Source organism: Taudactylus pleione, unplaced genomic scaffold, assembly GCF_031769625.1.
Source record: "Taudactylus pleione unplaced genomic scaffold, aTauple2 ptg000129l, whole genome shotgun sequence".
NCBI lineage: Eukaryota > Metazoa > Chordata > Amphibia > Anura > Myobatrachidae > Taudactylus > Taudactylus pleione.
The window spans coordinates 8,096,138-8,116,714 of NW_028284531.1; the positions used below are offsets into that span (position 1 = coordinate 8,096,138).

At 43.0% G+C, this 20,577-nt stretch overlaps 1 protein-coding gene across 2 annotated transcripts in view; it reads left to right on the forward strand.

Moving 5' to 3' along the window:
* The first annotated feature begins 278 nt into the window (after window positions 1-278).
* The window catches only part of TRPM7 (transient receptor potential cation channel subfamily M member 7), a 116,275-nt gene continuing 95,976 nt past the window's right edge, over window positions 279-20,577 (forward strand). Inside the window, exon 1 of one of the 2 annotated variants that reach the window (XM_088472823.1) lies at window positions 279-493. In XM_088472823.1, the coding sequence (XP_088328949.1) occupies window positions 491-493 (3 nt within the window). In that variant the 5' untranslated portion in view covers window positions 279-490. The remainder of the gene's footprint in view (window positions 494-20,577) is intronic. The other variant, XM_088472822.1, reaches the window with a different exon arrangement.

Sequence of the window (20,577 nt, forward strand, 5' to 3'; positions counted from 1 at the left end):
CTAACTTCTATGGAAAAATTGCATAATGTGTAGCACAGATATTGGGGCAGGCAATTTGCTGAAATATCGCGCCGTTTCTCCTCCCGATCTGTAGCTAGAAGTGATCCGCATAGAGAGAGAGCAGTCCAAGCCCCGCCCACAGTCGCATGGCCACGCCCCGGGAGGGAGGGAAGCCGGCATTCCAGAGCGCTCGCGCCACCCCTCCCCGTCCTCCTTCCCAGCGCTACGCCGCGCGCCGGCCCTTACACGCCTGACGTCACGGGGACACGTGACTGACAGCAGAGCGCCCGCAGCAGTCCTCCTCCTCCGCCGCCGTCAGTCCGGAGTGGTAGCTCCATTATGAAAGACTCATCCTCCGCTGTGTCCGGAGCGGAGACGGCTGCTGGGTGCGCTGCTCAACCGGCCGAGGGACCCTCCCCCACACAGGACATCCCCGATAGATGGCTGAGAGCCCCGGAGGAGAGCCGCCTGAGTCTGCACGGTGAAGAGAATGGTAGGAAGCAGTGAGAAGGCCCCCGGTCTAACCGGGTAATCTGTGTGACAGCTCCATAGCGGGAGCGCCCGGTGCTGGCTGACACGTGTCTGTCTCCAGGTGCTGCGGTGACACATGCTGATGCTCCGGGGACACAGCTCGTCTCACCCATACCTTACCGGCTGCTGATTGCCATGAGGTTCTATCTCCCCTGTGTCATTGCAGTTATTGCCATGTTGTATAGTCGTACGTACATTAGCGTTGAGGTCATTGCTGGTGAGTTTCAATGATGTCTGAAAGAAAGAAACCTATTTTATATATGGTCTATAAAGTGACATTTCTCATAGCCTTATGATTTTAGGATGTTATATGTATATTTACATTTGTAGTTGAAGTGAATGTCCTTCATTACACATAACAGTAACATTGATAAAGGAAGATGTTACAGAAGTTGATGTAAACCTGAGATTACTTCGTAGATCTATGCAATAGGTAACTTTTAAGTGAGTATGTATGTTGCCATATCCGTGACTTGTTACCTGTAGACCCCAGTTTTCTGTAGCACATTGTGAGTTATCCCATTGTATTGAGAATTTTTGGGTCATGCCACAGCTTGTCAGATATTCAGTGGCCTAGCTGCTTTGAAAGCAGCGGTTATATATAGAAGTTATGTTGGTCTTTACAGGGAGGGGGTTAGCTCACTGCAGACTATCCAGTGCATAAGGAAGCATGTCTTTTTCTGGTGGGTCATTTTCGAGATACCCTTCAGAAGGTGGTGGCTCCCTTGGATCTTTACACATGGTGTGATAGTTTCCGGACCTCTTGGATTTAAAATGGTTAATGATGGCATGTGCAGAATGCAAAGCATGGCGGAACCTGATGTCCTCAAGCTTTCAATATTTATTGCATCCTGCAAGTGGTGTTGCAACATTTACTTGGGCATAAAGTCTTACCCACTGTTGTCTTGTGACTTCACCAGAGTTTCCAAAAAGAGTAAGCTGTGTAATATTAATAATAGTAGATGTTGTTGAGTTATTACTGTGGCCAGTGCGGCATGTTTAAGAGCTGAATGACGTGACCTGTGTTAATGTTTAAGTTCAGTGGATATTGGGCCTACCATTGACTGCCTGTGTCAGTGCAGATAATTATGGGGAGCACAAAAAGATTCTATGTTAGTGGCCAATGCACTATTTTATTGTTTTCTTACTGGCGGTTGGTCTTTGTTGCATTACAGACTTTTGTTCATTTATTTTTTGTCTTTGAGTTTATTTGTCAGTAGCAGCCTGTTTTGTCTCTTCTTTGCTATTCTTCTTAAAGGACCAATACAGCAACTTGCCTTATAACAGAACTATACATTATCATCACAAATATATAATATATGTAATAGTTTTGAGAACTTGACCCTACTTTAAATGTTTGCATTCTTTGTTTGCTATGGAGACAAACTACAAGCTATTCTGTTTATAGCATTTTTCTCCATGAAGTACCTAATATTTGTACATTGAAAACTCTTAGGTGAAGCCTTGTGCTTTTCCTTTGATTTAACAGAGGGTAAAGGCCCCCATACACCGGTGATAGATTGGGGTGATTTGGTGATAATTGTCAAAAATAAATCGCTGATGTATGTGCTTCCCCAATTGATGATTGCGATCAAAAACTGATCACAATCGCCAAATCAGGTTGTCCAGCATGCTGTACTTCACAGATCAATTGGGAGTGTAGATTGTTACCATACACTAGCAATCAGTCGATTTGCCAACCGTTACTAGTAAAACAATGAGCCTTTCAAGATGGGCAGCTCTGTCTTTCCTAAAAAAAAAAATCGAAAAAAAATCTGCAAATCACTGGAAAGGTCTGTAAATGTATGGATGCAGATTGCGAGATTGTGAAATTGTTTAAATCAGGCAACAAATTGTCAAATTGATCAATTGTGATTATTTGATTTCTGATGTATGGGGCTTAATGACCCCCATACAGCAGCGACTGAGTGTTGCAATGCTACGAACCACAGATGCCAGGTCGGAGGATCAGTGAAATCCAACATGTTGGATATCAAAATATGATCATGATTTGCAAATCGGTAAACTTTTAACATTTATAATTTCACTGATCCTCCGACAGATCAGGGAGCATCGATGGTCGTCTGTCAGTATCTGTCGGAACCTGCAATGGATTGGTGTTTCCAATCCAATTGCAGGTTCGGACAATACATCGGTAGCTGTATGGTAGCCTTTAGAAGTATATTCAATAATGCTTGTCAAAGATATCCTGCAGCATAGTAAGTATTCCCATACAGCTCAGTTGTATTTTAACTAGCACTAAAAAAAATTTTCCCTGCAGGCTACATTGAAATTGCTCTAAGCCTACACTAGTCAGAAAGTCTACTCTATGTATGATCCGTTAATTTTTATTATTTTTGGACTGTTGGCACCAAAGAGTGTTTAATAGGCTTAAGGACAAGCATAAAATGCTTCAAAACAATCTCTGTATTTTGAGGCCTAAAAGTGTCTGAATGTACTGTCTGGAAAATAACACATCATGATCACAACTTTATCTTCAACCTCTTCAGGTCTGACAAACGCCTAGATCTGTTACATATTCATGTTTCTATTGTTATTAGGGTTTCTATGTTAGTAGGTGTCATGCAAAGGGAAATTTTGTACTTTGTTTCATCTTGTTAACCTGATTCTTGAGTTTTAAAAAAGAGAAATTATTTGCAGAAACACAAATCAAAAGAAAACTATGCTGTCTTAACAGTCAGTACTTGGTTCATGGATTCAATTCCTACTAGGGCCCCGTCATGTATAGTTTGTATGTTCTCCTCATGTTTTTGTGGGTTTCTTCCCATGATCCAGTTTCCTCCCATACTCCAAAAACACACTGGAAGGGTAATTGGCATCTGACAAAATAGACCCTGATGATGTGGACAGGACAGGTGTAGCTGTCCATAGCAATCTATCGGCTACTAGCTATCGTTTTATAAAATATACTTGATAATTGAAGCTGGTTGCTATGTTTAACTTCTTCATTTGTCCTCTTCATACGGTTTGACAACTCCATTTTAAACTATAAACTCCAAGGGGGCAGGGACTGATGCGAGTGATTACATATTCTCCCTACAGTACTGCTTAATATGATTGGTGCTGTATAAATACACTGACTTTAATTGTTGGAGTGAATGTTCTGGCATATCATCTGTTATTTGAAAGCCTATTATCCATGTCTCAACCCAGAAAGAAGAGAAAGTATGCTATTTATGCTGCCTTCTGCTAATATAATACAAAAAAAGAGCATATCTTCCTATGGGATCTTTGAGGAAAACTACTAAATTAATAGCGTTCCCGTTAGGCTGTTTTAGTAGGGCGCTGCACCCTACCCTCCTTCTGCAGGGCAAAAAGTGCCCTGCCCTCAACACGCACCGCTAAGATAGCCTGTGGGTGCAGTCTTCACCCGCTTGGTCGCAGTGTCCCGTGGGTGGGGAAATGTGCAGTGACCCGGTCATCGCCGGTGAATAGACGCTGGGCGCATGCGCCCGTCATCTATTCTACCTGTCAGCAGCGCTTGAGGGCTGCCCGGCGTGTCCGTAAGTGGCGGGCGCGCCCCCATGAGTGACGAAAAGGTGAAACGTCTTATAGACACGCTCCCTTTTCAATGGACACACCCCTTTTTTCGGGTGCGCGGAAGTGCCCTCTCTAGCTCCGGCGCCCTGCCTGCCGCTGGAGCTAGAGTGAACACTAAATGAATGAGTGGTATGGCAGCGGTACACACAAGGTGACCTTGCATGCATTTATACATGGTGCTCCAAATTACGGGAATGCCTCTGATGCACAGGAATAAAAGACCCAAGTCTTCCATACAGTTGTAGTGGAATTCTTGTCAGACAAAGTCCTCTGGTGCAGACTTTTGGTACATGGTATGTTAAGTGACTTGACCAGTGTTCTCCCCAGAAATTTTGCCAGCTGGGTAGCATCAACTAGCAAAAAGGGATGTAGCCTCAAATGGAGGGGGCGTGGCTACACAATCGTACCAATTCACATTATGCCCACACAGTATGGCCTCTTTATTGCCCTTTATGTACACAGTATGCCCCTTATTGCACATTATACCTGCATAGTATAGCCCCTTACTGCACACTATGCCCACACAGTATGGCCTCTTGTTGCATTTTGCAGCATTTACATGCCCCACACAGTGTGTGAATGGAAGGCTAACAGCAATTTTGTGTACACATATCGCTTGCATAAGCCTGGTGATGTAGTACAGAACCGGCAGTGTATGCTTGTCTCAGCCTCCCTGTTAGGCAGAGTCTGGATGTGAGCATACTGGTGATACAGACAGACAGCCCCCCCGGATCTGGTGCACAGACAGACAGCCGGCTCCCGGATCCCACCTCAGGCCGGCCAGCTCCCTGGGCTCCACTTGAGTCAGAATCTCTGTGAGGCCTCAGTACACGCTCTCCACACGCTGCCTGCTCTCTGACACCAGCGCTATGTTCTCCCCCCATCTATCACCTGATTGGAGCCTACAGACTCCATGCGCAGATATTAGCTGCTCAGATCTGTCAGCCACGTCTTACCTCTCCTCTAATCCCTGCTCCTGTCTTCCCACAATGAGCCTGGCTATTCCCGCAGTGGTACCGTGCAGGTTCTGGGTGACTGGGGCAGTGGGTAACTCAAGCCTGGACCAATCGCAAAATAAGTGCCAGGCAGCAAGATATTTTGCCAGATGGGACCGCCCAATAAATAAAGCCTGGGGAGAGCAGTGCTTAGTTGCTGGGAAGCCCATATGTCACTGCTTTCCATAGTTAGCACTGAAATAGAATACTTCAAAAGATTAATATATCTCTAAATCATTTTAACTGCTAATTATGTGAATACCTTAGGCACCGTATGTAAGTGGGGTTCATTTAAACTTTCCTATTGACTAACAGATGAATTCACTTTAACTGTTTTTTTATTTTATTTATTTTTTGATGGGACTGGAGACAGATATACTTTGCTAATATAACCCATGCCCTCTATTTAATGGTTTAGTATATGTCACTTTATAGTACAGTTTATATGCAGCTTTATGTTTTGGAACTGTGTGTGTAGTCCATTATCATTCTATCCTATCATCAGTGGAATATTCTCTGTAGACAAATTTTCTGTCTTCTGTTACATTCTAGTGAATGCTATATATTGCTGTCTTAAGTGGTCATGAAAGTTAAAAATGTTGTACTAAAGTGCTCCTGAAATTAATATTTGTCAGGGCCAACTGTTACACAATCCATAAGTTCAAACCTTCAATCTTTTTTTCATAACTACACATGACAAATCCTGCTAGTTTATTCTTTATTTGATGGAAGAGGTGCATGCATTTGAGGCATTCTTGTGAGGAATGCACTGAGACTTTTTTGTTTTTTTTTTCACTTAAAATGTGTTTTTATCTTTTTAGAGCACAATGCTTTTCTGTTGTATCTCATTCTTTGTGCATATGTGTTGATGAGAGATTATAGCTGTGCTTAGTGTGGAGCCGTTAGTTGAACAGTATAGATATTTATAAAGTAGTAATGTTTACGCTGGTTGAACTGTTCTGCGCTCTTGTTTTGCTACAGTTAATTTTAACTTCTTATCGCTAATTTCTAATTCTGTCAGGATAGTGTGTTCAGAAGCTCCATTTAGGCAGACACTGTAGGTAGGGCAGTTTAAGAGATCATTTTCTTGCCTCAAAGGTTTTATTTAAAGGGATATGCTTAGTCTTGTTTGTACCTTGAGGGTGCAAATAGTGAATTTCATTGTGCCTTGGTAACCACATTAAAATAGATCAAGAGGTAATTCTAGAAAATAAGAAGTCTGAAAATGTAAGCTGTCCACCCATGCAGGTGGCTACCAATTTGATCATCAATAACAAAAAATTAGCATTCCATAGGTGACTGAGGACACAAAAGAGAACCAAATCCTGCTGATATGAGAGGGGTCAGTCAATGCATCAGCTTCTGCATATGGTAATCAGCCAATAAGTTACTGTTGTCTCGTTAGTGTTCTGCTCACCAGATGACTGAGTTGCCCCATTTGGCCAAAAGGCGTAGTTAAATTGGATATTTCTGTGACTGTACTTCAGTATCTTCATCAGTCATTTTTGTTGAAGCCCGTATGCAATATTTTGTAGGTGACACGTGGAGCAGCCCTACAGTAAGTGTGTAGTGATCATGTGTATTATTGCTGCAGATCAGGGCAGTTTATTCATTCAGGACATTGATGCAGAATGGAGTTTCAGTATCTGGCAATCAGTGTGGGATGACACTTCGTACTGTTGGCCCACCTGTACAGCATAGCAAACTTTCTTTAATCCTACTTTTTCTCCCAACTGGGTATCTTTTACTCGAGTTGCAGGGTCCTGCTTTCACAGGTCTAAGTTTAAATGTTAATTCGTCCAAATGCTGTCAATCAGCGTTGTAGACAGGTGGTGTCAGCAGGAGTTACTGTAACTTACTCTCCAGGTTGGAGCATCAATGACCTGCAGATGCTGCCAGAAGGGTTGCGTTTCTCCTGTGTGATGATTGGTCTGGTAATGGGACCCCCTGTGTGTTTAATTCCATTAATACAGTGTTGGTCTGTGTTCTTCAAAGTATAAGCAGGCAGAATTTGTGATGGGACCTGGCTACTGTATGTTGATCTTTTGGAAGCAGAACTGGAGCCTACAAAGGTACTGGGGCCCTTAGGTTTGGCTGTGCCCGACTCAACTATGTCCTGAAGTACCCCTATAAGTAAAATCACATTTAAGGTACGTTACTTGGTACTATATACAAACAGGAATTTGTTGGGTTTCAAACTGAACTGCACAAAAAGCAGCACACAAAAGGATCTCCAAATTCTAGAAGGATGTCACCACATCCATACACATAAATAGTCATACAAAAATTGGAACAGGAGATACACAAACAGGCGCTAACTAACAGAAAAATACTTATGTAATCAATAACGTCCCTTGGGTCGGGAATACGTCGTCATGTACTTCTGGATCAGATTCTTAGTAGTTTCGCTCAGCGTGATGTGTGCAGTGAAAAGAGAGAGACATACATTGCGTCACTGTCATGCAATCACTCTTTGGGCGGAATTCAATTGTTTCTACCCTCCATCGCACCTGACGGAGCTATTGAATTGTTGCTCCTATCGGGCGCGATCAGCTGTCAGCACTCCATTTCAGCTCGCAGCCCCAGGGAGGTGAGAGCTGAAATGTGCAAAAAGTGACCTGTTTGGGCACCCAAACATCACTTTTCGCGGTCGCGCCCAGCACTTTGGTCAGGGGTAGCTGCTTTACGCGGCTGAACCCGACCACTTTGGGCGTGATTAGCGCGAAAAATGGCAGCAATTGAATAGCGGCCCTCGATCTCCTATCACTTTAGTTGGGAGATCCGGACCGCGTAAACAATTGAATTCTGCCCTTTGATTTAAAACACGACAGAAATGGCCCCAAGTTATGAGTGATTTGCTTGCAGTAGAGCGTACCCTACTCTCAGGAAAAAACGCTGATAATCTCATAAAGGTATCTATACATAGACCATCCCTCACCACACGTGTTCAGGAAATGCCAGGTACTGCATTTCCAGGTACTGCAATGCCAGGTACTGCGTACCATTCACTCAGAAGCAAATAGTTGAAATAACATCAAGGTATCTTTGATTCTATAGATGTATCAATATGCGTACCGAACTTATGGGGGGCATCCACTAGACGATTTTATCCCTGTCCAACCTCTTAACGATTTTCCCTTGAAGTTTCCCTTGAAATATGATCTTCCACTCTGAACAATTTGCAAACGATTTGCAAAAGATCTAACAATAAACTATTGGTGCGTACACACTGGGCGATTAAAGTGGACGACTGAACGATAACGATATCGTTATCGTTCAGTCGTCCACTTTATCGTCCATTTTAAACACAAAAAAGATGAACGATGATGACGCGCGTTCCCGCGGGTCGTTCGTCATCATCGTTCATCGCGCTGACATGCAGGCCAACCTGACGACCTCGTCAGGTTGCTGCATGTCAGTGAATGGGTGAGAGAGCCCGGCGCTGAACGATATCGCTAATGATATCGTTCAGCGGCTGTGCTCAATGTCATGAACGACATTGAGCACAGCCTGCCAGGGACATACTAGACGATATCGCTCAGGGAGCATATCGTCTAGTGTGTATGCACCTTATGTTGTTTTAATCTGTGATTGAGAGCTTTCAGCTATAGTGGGCAGACAGTGGTTCATCGTTTGATCGTTCAGCGTGAACGATGTGTAAACGATGTGTAAACGATTTGTAAGCAATCAAGTGAAATTGACCTGCATGTTCAGTCGATGGAGGAGACGATCAAACGACCAGCGGGAGCGCGCATCATACATCGTTAGAAACAATTACTGCACGATGTTCAAACGATGTTCAAATGATGTTTGAACGATTATCGAACGATTATCGAACGATTTTATCATTATCGTTCAATCGTTCAACTTTATCGTCTAGTGGATACCCCCCTTTACGGTTTCAATATTGTGAGTTTTGCACATCAAGGTAACTTTAGCTGTTACTTCAAATGCACCAAATCTTGTATATATTCACGATCAATATCACTCCAGTCCAGGAAGTACATCCAAAAGTAATTTATTGGTACAAAAAGATGTCCAAGATGGTTCAAAAAGTATATCCAAACAATGGTAGTAATGCATAAAAAATGCAGCAAAATAAGTGAATGAGACCTTAAAAGCATCCCACTAGGTCTACTGTATTGTTTGTTGATCCAGGCTATACGTCAAACAAATAGTTCTATGGTACATGGATTTAATAGATTAATACTCCACGCCTCAAAATTCATACCCATGGTATTTTCAGGTAGGTCAGTTTTCATTATAGAATTTATCTAGAAGTGTTGGATTCCTCCGCCAAATTTCTGTATTCTGAGTTGTTGGAGTATATTATTATTTATTTAGATCTGCAGCACCTTTATATAGTACATAAACAAATTATAGAAACAGTACATACAGTTGTACTGTATGTAACGGTTTTCTTGTTCAAGACAGGCACATGGTATATAAACATTACTGCAACAGTAGCAGGATCTTCATCTGACACCTGTAGCTCTATCAGAGCTGGATGAGCAGAATATCAGATGCTAGTCAAAATATTATTTGTTAAATATACAAGTCATATTTTTATTTTTACTTCACTTGTCAATGTGTATCTTGGCTTCCATTATAATACAGCAGTGTGTGCAGCCAATAAGTATTTCCCTGATCAAGACACCAGTTGGTTGGAAAAATGGATAGCTAATACTTGGTATTCTGAGATTGTCATTTTGGGAATAAGAAGTTTGTCAACTAATAGTTAAAAGTTCCTAACAAATTCCAATATGAATGTTGTTTATTTGTGTAAGTGCTTAATACTGTTCCATGTTCTAGTAGGTGGTTTGTAGTAGCATTAGGTTGTTACATTCATGAGTCATTGAAAGAGCTGTGACTCATTATGATCGGTAAATAGAAAATAAAATCCTTCATGTTTGAGTACAAGCATGCCAAAAAGGTAGTGTCATAACAGAAAGCCTTATAGGGGGCTATTAGCAATTACTTTCAGGCCAGCTTTTCTGAAGTCTCCACATTTATTTCCTGTCTTGCCATTTGTTATAGGGGGCTATTAGCAATTACTTTCAGGCCAGCTTTTCTTAAGTCTCCACATTTATTTCCTGTCTTGCCAATTGTTATAGGGGGCTATTAGCAATTACTTTCAGGCCAGCTTTTCTCAAGTCTCCACATTTATTTCCTGTCTTGCCATTTGTATTCCACTGTAATGGTCTCTGCTACCAAACTAAGGAGGAAAACGCCAGAAGCAGTAAGAGGGAAGATGGGTGTAGTCTTTTAAAGTAATTTAGTATGTTTTAGTAATGTTTCACAAACGCAGATCTTCATGCCACACACAGCAATATGAAAGCCGATATTGGGCAGTTAGCCTGATATCGCACCTTGTGGTGCCACGACCACTTTACCAACTAATAGTGAAATCAGTAGGACTGGCAATGGTGCAAAATGTGTTTTGGATGACGACTGCTGTTTACTTGTGTGCGACCATCAAATAATGGACGCCTGTTGCTGAAATCACCGGTCAAGCGGCATGATTTGCTGGTGTATTAAGGTCTATCGTGGATAACTCTGAAAAACTTGTCCCTCAGATTTTTACAGGAAAACATAATCCATTCATACTTGGCTACCTATCAAGAGAACATCAGTGACACTGCATGTCCAATACATTGTTTCTACCTGTGGTGTGCTGGTGCCAAGCAGTCATAAGAGGAATTATGTATGAAATAGAGGAAGAACATATAAACCCCACCTGCTTAGGACCATGGTCAGAATTGAACCTATGACCCCAGTTCTGTGAGGCAGCAATGCTAATCATTGTGCCACCATGTTTATCAGAGGTTCATTTACCTTTTTGTTTTATTTAAAAGAAAAAGCAGATACATGCTTTTTGAGCACTGATCTTCTGTTTCTGTATATTTGAGGAAATAGTTCTTGGTTATTCAGGTTAGGTGTTATACATTACATTACCACTGTACCAGTAGTGGCCAGATTTTATGAGGAGAGTAGAATTACCTTTTTGGCTTTTTCATGAAATAACTTGAACATTCTTACCTTATTTTATGTCCTTTTTCCATATGCTATTTTCTCTCTATTGGCAGTTTCAGGCTTTTCATCTGTGATATTGCTACACAGAAATGTCACAACTGTGACCCACTTTATTATGCAACTTCTAACTTTGACATTTACACACATCACATGCATACAAATGCCTGGTAGAATGTTGCATCATTGTGCTGCACTTTTCAGCCCTGTCTTCTACCTGCATGCAAATTATTTAGTGTGATAAGCATGAGGATCTTTCCTCCTGATCCCAGGTGGAAAACATCTGTGACACTGCATGTCACATGAGACTGTGTGTACCCAATGTTAGTGACTAGAGCTGGTAGCATCTAAAGTATAGGTGGGCAATAAGCGGCCCCCCAGCTGTTGTAGAACTATACATCCCAGCATGCCCTGTCGGTTTTGCTTTTTGGCTATGCTAAAACTGCTGCAAGGCATGCTGGAATCTGTAGTTCAACAAAAACCGCAGGCCTGCTTATTGTCCAGCCCTGCTCTAATAGATGCCATCCTGCTGCTGTTGCTTCTTTAACCAAGTAGGAGTAGGTGTTGATGTCATTGGATCCAATCTGTATTGTCCAGATGTTTTTATTAGGAGTGAAACAAAAATGCTAGTGTAAGATAACTGACCCTGCTCTGTCTGATCATCATTTGCCTATTTTCTACTACTACTTGAGTCAGCAGAAATTTGTTATACATAACACCACCATTATTTGCTATTAAGGTGAGCGCTAATGTTATCTTTGGACCTAAACTGCCCCGCCGACCTAGGAGAATGACAGAGAGGTCTCCCCAGGCCACTTCCATTTCAGAGGTCACCTTTCCTGGCAGCACCTGCTTCTGCATCTTATAGCTTTAAAAAAAGGGAAAGGTTTTTCTCTCTGTGAAAATAAATGTATCCATCCATTTATCTTTGTTACTGTTGTATTGCTGCCTCTGTCTAGTAGAGTTGCAGCCTAGCTGATTGAAAATCTCACCAAGTGTAGCTTGCACACAGTTATTCCCAAAGATTTACATCAGTATTTTTTTGTTGGAGGATTGATTATGGGTCACTCCTGTATGTGAAAGACTAGAACCTAGACATCACATTACTAATTTGGAAACTTGTGCGTCATCATTTTTTTTAGGAAGTTGTATTTTTATCCATATTTCTTGTGCCGCACATGAAACCTTATGCTCTGGCAAAGCCCCCACTGTATCTAGATTACAGAATTCAGAATGTTAAGTCTGTAAATTCCTGAGGATAAAGATTATCTGCACATTGTTCTACAGCAGCTCTCTTGGAATCTTGTTTCTTTTCATCACTGCACTGAAAATGGCAATTACATTTTACTGTTCAGAAAAATTCAGTTGTGTTGCTGCTATGCTATTAGTTTTGTTAATGTGTTAATGTGTTTCCTGAATATAATAGATGGGTTTTGTGGGGTTTCTTTTGTGTATAACCCCAATTTTATGCACCAGCAATAAGAATGTATCTTGGGTCATAGACTTACTCAACAATTTTATTAATTGAAATAAGGTTCTAGGTGGATATTCAGTTGACATTTGGGATTTGTCAGATGGGGGTCTGTTTGGTGTGGAAGGTATTATTACTTAATTTCTCTCCTTCTCACCCCCACTCTCACTCTTCCTCACTATCTGCCCTTTTCTTTCTTCATTACCCACACACTTTCTTCCCACTTTCTTAGTATTACTGCCCCCTCATTCTCTCTAGTGCATCTTGGACATTTGTGGATAGGGTCAGAGTTCATACCAACTGTCCTTATATTCCAACTTGATGACATATTTTTTTATCAGCACTTTGATTCTATTATATAGATTATCCTTAGCATCATCTTTTTAATTTTTACTATTGTACTGTTTTTGGATGTTTTCACTTTTTCTTTATATATGTTTTGTACATCTGTGTCTTTCTTCACACTGTTACACAAATTTGAAGACTGTAGATGTGTGTTATAGCACAACTCTTTGGAAGTAACATCACTGCCACTGGGAGGGGTCAGAGGTCATTTCAATTGTCGTTATTTGCCAACGCGATTACAACTTTTTTTTTTAATCAGCAGTTTATTTCATTATACAGACTAGTTTTCACGTCATTTTACACATTTGAGGTTACAGCCAAAATTAGGAAGTTGAAGTTGTAAAACAAACATACATCTTTGGGCTTAGAAAAAATAAGAGAGAAATCTTTGCTCCAAGAATGGGTTTATGAAAAAAAAAAAAAAAGTATTTTGAATTTGATAACCATATACCATCTGAGAGTTTGGGATGAGTAGGAGGCTGTAATGTGATGAGTTTATTTGTGATAGTTGAGTGCTGGACTGTCTGTAAAGTGGTGCATGAGTTTGTAGGAGGGCATCACCTGGGCTATTTGGACTAGCTGCACACTGTTAAATACTGCACAGAAATCCAAATTACCCAGGCGCTCGTGAACCAATTAGTCAATGTAATTAACTTTACCTTCTGCAATTCATAAAAAGGGAAAATTTGCAAATCCCTTATGAATTGTACTAAAGAAAAAAAGGAATTGTGCTGGTAAACCAATAGCCTAGACCACTGTTGATACTCCACATATAAAATGTATTGGTACTTTAACATACAAAATGATAATAAAATAGGCATACAAATAAAAAATATCAACACATAAAATAAGAGCATGATACTCTGATTATACAAATCAGTTGAACTTGCTCATTCAAGCAATACTGGATACAATTGACATATGTATACAATATAACCTCAACAGATATATGTATTTCAAATGTTGCATTTAGTTTCAATATCAACACCGTATCAAATGAATGGAGTTGTGGAGCTGTTTCAGACCCGCTTGCTAGGATGCAAACGCTCGTAGCTGACCGATAGTTGCGATCTGTGCATGGGTATGCAATGCGCGTGCACAAACTGCTGCGAAAGATCAGAATGCGTTCACTCGTTGCGCATAGACAGCCCAGCAGAGTGAGTGACAGGGGCAGACCACTAGAAACTGGGTAGTAGAGGTGCGAAAGCAGGCGTGCTGAGTGTTGCAACGCCGTTTCAGAAGCGTGCATAATTAAAAGGCAGCGTCATAGTACACACCACTTGGTGGGATTTCACACTAAAGTGATCGCAGTGCTTGCAGCAGGGTATATTCAACCTCAAGTACTGCGATCGCATCCGATAGTGCTCGATGTACCAATATTTTCATGTACTTCGAGGAGATGACGTGCGCAGGTGGGCATCTTATGAATGGCTTGAGGGCGTCTGCATACAGAAAGAAAGGAAAGGGGGGTTCGGCTGCACATATTTAAACATATGAGGTGCTACCTTGCTGAGATCTGTAGTTCTACAGCAGAAAAGGATGGAGGGGAAAGCAGATGCACCCTCTAAGTACTAAGAACATTAAGTATCACAATATATAATACTGTCAAACATGGTATTAAATTGAGGTTCTTAGTGCATATTTGGCCAAAGATGTTTGCCCACCTACCACATCAAGGTGAACCTCATCGGGTAGGTCCCTAACATCCCTAATGCATACACTAAGTGATCGCACGCCAAGACGTAGTGGGCTTGCTAATGCCTTGCCGTGCGACCACCTGCCTTGCTGGGCATGCGCAGGATTTGCATACGCAGGCTGCGAGCGAACGCATCTAGCGAGCGGGTCTGAATGAGCTCTTAAGTTTAATAGTGTCCATCCTGCTATAGAAAATAAACCGTTCTTATGAGAAAAAGATTAGTTTATCTCCACTGATTGTTATGTCTTTGTAAATTGTGTTTGAGTTAAATCCCAATATGGAGCAAGAAAGTCCCGATTGTTGTAATAAGGCGCACTATCTTTATAATCGGTCTTTCTTTTCTGGCTAACAAGCAGCCCGTTAGTAAATGCTGTCGTTGGCTGCTATATATGGCACGATTAACAATCCTGGGTTAACTGCAATAGAAGCCTAAAGGTTATTTCACACCTGCTGGTTTTCACCGGCCGGCAAAAATCTGTGCTTTTTTTTTTTTTTTTCCAATGGATATTTTCCTTTCACACATCAGTATTGTGCCGTCAGTGCTGCTTTTGCCGTGTGTGTTTTTTTTCTTTTATGGGGTCCACAGCAAATACGTTGAGGTATGTGGGTGGAGTGATCCAGGCACTATCCTCCCCACATATACCCCACCCCGGGCTATAGGCAGTCAGTTCTTCTGTTTGGTGCGATGAAGCACCACATAGACAGTGGGACTGCAGGAGCAGTCCCAGAGAAGAGTACAGGAGAGTTCCACTCTCCGCCTGAGCAAGCGGCACGTGCTGACTGAAGGGGGGACCAGAAGCAGCTAAGTGTCCGTCGGACGCCCTTGTCGCGGCTCCATTTACCCCCACCGGCGCCGCAACACTGGTGTGAAGCCAGTGATTTTGGCAGGGGCACAGGGCCCGGGACTGCAACCGGGTACTGGGGATGCAGGTAAGGTGGTGTCGGCGGCAGCTGATGGCGGTCTGTCCTCCGGTGGTGGAGACTGGCCGGGGGAACGCTGCAGTGAGGAGCCAGGTAGGCTGTCTCCCACACTAGACCACTGGGACGTGAGGGATCCTGACAGCCGGGGACTAGTTGGCGGCGGCCATGTCAGTGTGCCGGGTGGATCCATGCAGCATAATAGGGGAGGTTCGCTTTTCCCCGGCGGCCCCTCCCCCAACCCTCACGCCGGCTCAGTCTAAGGTTCCTGCGTCTGGGTTGCTCCTCCCAGCCTTCCTCTATATGAGTCAGCCGGAGATCACTCTCAGGTGCTCTCAGTGGCTGTACACTCTGGAGGCTGGATCAGTCTCACTGTATACCTCTCCCACGGTGACAGGTTATTACAGAGCTCTCTATCCTACTAGGCCTGAGGCTGTTCGTAGTGTCTAAAGAATCTGAAAGACAGGTGGCTGAAGCCCCTGTGCTGGTGTCTTGTATGGCCAGCAAAGCGGGGTTATCCCCACAGGATTTCATACAAAATGGATTATTTGGTCACTGTTTCAAAGAGTCACCACATCAGTCAAATTTACCAGCATCTGGACCAGAACCCCCTTGGGCTTCTTTTTCCCAGATTATGGCACAAGTGGCGGAACGTTTGGCAGCCCCAGTGGCCCAAGTTTTGGCGTACACTCAGCAGTTGCAGCCGCCTATGTTTATGCCCTCTGTTTCCATCTTGGATGGACATTTATGCTCACTCAAGTCGTGGCATGGCATCATCTTCAGCAGCTTTTTAGCAACCGCTACAAGCAGCTAGAACAATGCAGCCAAAGACCAGAAGATGTTCGGCCCCTCACGCAGGCCAGGCCACGCCACAGACTCTGGTACATCCTCTGAGGAGGAGGAGGTACATGATTCTTCTCATGAGTCTCTCTCCGGAGAAGATGAGGATCATTTTTCTGCAGCAGATGTCCCTTTTTTAATTGGGGCAGTCAAAGTTGTGCTGAACATAGATGAGGGGGAGCCACTGCAAAGAAAGGCGCCAATATTTAAGTGCCAGAGAGTGGTCAAGGCTGAGTTCCTCAAATCAGAGCACCTGTCGGAGCTTATGGGGAAAGCATGGAATTCTCCGGATAGGAAATTCCATCTTTCTAATAAGGTGGCAACCTTATACCCATTTCCGTCAGAGGAGTGCGCCAAATGGGAAATTCCACTATCTGTAGACACACATGTGGCACATCTGGTAAAGAGTGCCACATTGCCATACCGTCTGCATCCTCTTAAAAATTCCTGAGATAGGAGACTTGAAGCTTGTCTTAAGGCAGTCTTCTCGCTCTCAGGAAAGGCCACTCGCCCAGCTATGGCTATGACTTGGGTTTCCAAAGCCAGTGAAGAATGGATGAAGACACTGGCAGAATCTCTGCCAGAAGCGTCCAAGGAACAGCTGGAGATTATTTCCTATGTCAAGGAAGCAGGGTCTTATCTGGGGGAAGGAGTATTGGATGCTAGTATACTATCTTTCAAAGCATCGGCGGTCTCGAATGTGGCGTCAGGATTTTGGCATACCTGGCCAATCTCCTGTTGCTGGGGCAGTCTCCACAGGAGTTACGGTATCATCTGGGACTGATGGTTTCCTGTCTGCACAGTTACGGCTGGGTCATAAACTGGAAGAAGTCGTCGCTTCTTCCAGTACAGCAGATACTACATCTGGGGGCACGCTTGGCCTCCTTGGATCAGATGTTATATCTGTCGGAGGACAAGATTGCGGCCCTACAGTTGCGGATACGCAGATTGCTTCACAACAGGCGGGTGTCTGTGCAGTTGGCAATGCGGGTGCTGGGGTCGATGGTGTCCACCTTCAGCATGGTGGAATATGCCCATTTTCACTCCAGACCATTGCAACAGTTGATTCTCTTGCTCTGGAACAGGGAGTACCGCTCAATAAAATAATCAGATGATTGATCTCTCACCAGAGGTTTGGTTATCCCTGTCATGGTGGTAGCAGATGAGCAGTCTCACCAAGGGTCTCCCATTTTGGATGTCAGATTGGGTACTTCTCACGACCGATGCCAGTCTTCACAGCAGGGGGGCAGTGACGGGTAGTATTCAGAGCTCTGGTACAGGCTACTAAAGGGTAGACCTGTTCGAGTACAATCCGATAATCTCACCACGGTAGCCTACCTCCATCATCAGGGACCATGGCAGAAGTATCAAAGATTCAGGTTTGGGCGGAGCATCACCTTCCGACAATATCGTCCGTGTTCATACCAGGAATTGTAATAGGTAAGCGGACTTCCTGAGTCGGAGAGTGGGCTCTGCATCCACAGGTATTTCAGAGCCTGGTGGACAGATGGGGTCTTCCAGAAATAGACCTCATGGCCTCAAGGGGAAACCACAGAGTGCCCAGATACGTATCCAGGACCAGGGATCCGATGGCCGAGTTTGTAGACGCACTAGCAGTAAGGTGACATTACAGGCTAGCGTATCTGTTTCCGCCATTTTCTCTTCCCAGGGTCAACAGGAAGGTCAAGCAGGAAGGCAGTACGGTAATACTGATAGCTCCGGCGTGGCCCAGACGCCATTTGTTCACCAATCTACAGTGTCTCTCCATAGACACTCTGTGGCCTCTTCCGCTAAGGCAAGATCTGTTAATACAGGGTCCCTGCTTGTATCCAATCTGCCTCGTCTGTCTTTGACAGCATGGCTCTTGAGGCCTCCGTCCTAAGGAAAAAGGGGTTTTCTGAGTCGGTAATACAGACAATATTGAGGGCACGTACACCCATCGTAAACCCATCTGCTTTCATGCTTTATTAAAATTGATCTACGGCAAAAAAATGCCCGGATTTTTGCTGGCCGGTGAAAAACGTCAAATGTGAAATAGCCCTTATACTCCGTCCCTTTCTCTTGGCCGGGCCGGCAGTCCGCTGATTAGACACTGACTGCCGGCTGCTGGGAGCGGCGCTATTTAGGATCCTGGGTAGATAGTGGTTATAATTGTCCGGTTCCCTGTTCTTTTAATTTTGAACAAGCGCTCCTATACAGCCCCACCTGTTTGGCAGAATTACAGGGGCTTGTTGCAGACGAGCAGGTATGTAGTGCAAATATAATCACCAGTCTTTGCAAATGGAGAGTTGATGTATATTCCAGCCACGATATTGGTCAGATCAAACTCCAGATAGGCACACGGCAACACTTCTCTGGACTTTTTCAAGCTGTACGTTTTAAGTATTATACATTCCTTGTGAATGGCTCTTCTTTGCTGGGAAAAGGAAATAAAGTTGTATTTCTATATTCTATTTCTGTATCTGAAAATGAAAGTGGGATCTTGTCACAGCTAGTTGACACCATGCATGCAGAATAGGGTGAATTATTGTATTACTGACTGTAACAGGAAAGTGTTTTGATGGAGATTGCTGGCATGGCATGATGAGCTATTCTGTTTTGGACACATTTATTTTAATACCTTTTTGATACACCTACAAATCGATGAGGCAAGAAAATATATCCAATTGTCTGCCTAAATGTAAAATATACAGGCAATATAAAAAGCAGGTGCATATATCACATTTCAATTTTAACCAAAAACTGTTGTCAGGTGTGTCCATGGCTATACTTGTATATGCACTTTATAGTCAAATCTTAGAGATCTGGCATGGACCTAGTGGCACCATAAGTATGGTTGAGCAATGATTTGCCACTTATAATGAAATTAAAATTTGACATAGTACAGCCATGGCCAAAAGTTTTGAGAATGACACAAGTATTGGTTTTCACAAAGTTTGCTGCTTCAGTGTTTTTAGACCTTTTTATCAGATGTTACTATGATATACTGATGTAACATTACAAGCATTTCATAAGTGTTAAAGGCTTTTATTGACAATTACATTAAGTTTATGCAAAGAGTCAATATTTGCAGTGTTGACCCTTCTTTTTCAAGACCTCTGCAATTCGCTCTGGCATGTTGTCAATCAACTTCTGGGCCACATACTGACTGATGGCCGCCCATTTTCGCCTAATCAATGCTTAGAGTTTGTCAGAATTTGTGAGTTTTTGTTTGTCCACCCGCCTCTTGAGGATTGACCACAAGTTCTCAATGGGATTAAGGACTGGGGAGTTTCCTGGCCATGGACTCAACATTTCGATGTTTTGTTCCCCGAGCCATTATGTATCACCTTTTGCCTTATGGCAAGGTGCTCCATCATGCTGGAAAAGGCATTGTTCATCACCAAACTGTTCTTGGATGGTTGGGAGAAGTTGCTCTTGGAGGATGTTTTGGTACCTTTCTTTATTCATTGCTCTGTCATATACACGTGCCCTCTCATGTGCTTGTGCCATTATTGGGGGTGATAGGGCATGTTTAGTGCCCTCCTCACATCTATGGAAAAGTTATGTTTTCCATAGTGTATGGTGATCACCAACAATACGTACTAACAGGCCATCATTTGAAAGAGGGGACTGAATTGAAACAAGGGTGAGTGTAGGAGTTTTTGTCGGGTAATCACACTTCTAACCAAACATTAACTTCTATGGGAGCATTTACTTTGAAATAAAAGCAAAGCACACCCAAAATGTTGTGCACCCTTCATCCTGGCTCCCACCAGTAGCCCATATCATAGGACAAGTGAACTTTTTTTTTTTGCTACGTTTTGATATGCAGATGACTAATTTTCCTTGGTGGAAGGGGTTAAGGAAGAGAACATATGAGCACACATACAGTCAGAAGGTAAGATACAGTAAAATGTAATGGTATTGTGTAAACAAAGAAAGTGTATTTAGGAGTTGGAGAGAGGTTAGCGGTTAAGTTGGTTTATTTTAAGACAATGTGTCCTGTCATGAGACTTGCAATCCACTTTGAGCCTTTTGTGAAATCGATAAGCCAAACACATATCAGACATTAGCTGCCAGCATGCTACACGATGAGCTGGGACCGTTTGCTGAACAGGCTTTAAACTCTTCACTGATGTTTGACAAATGTTTCTTGTGTACAGTACTGACATAACATATCAGCTTATGTCTCCAGAACTTTATACTGG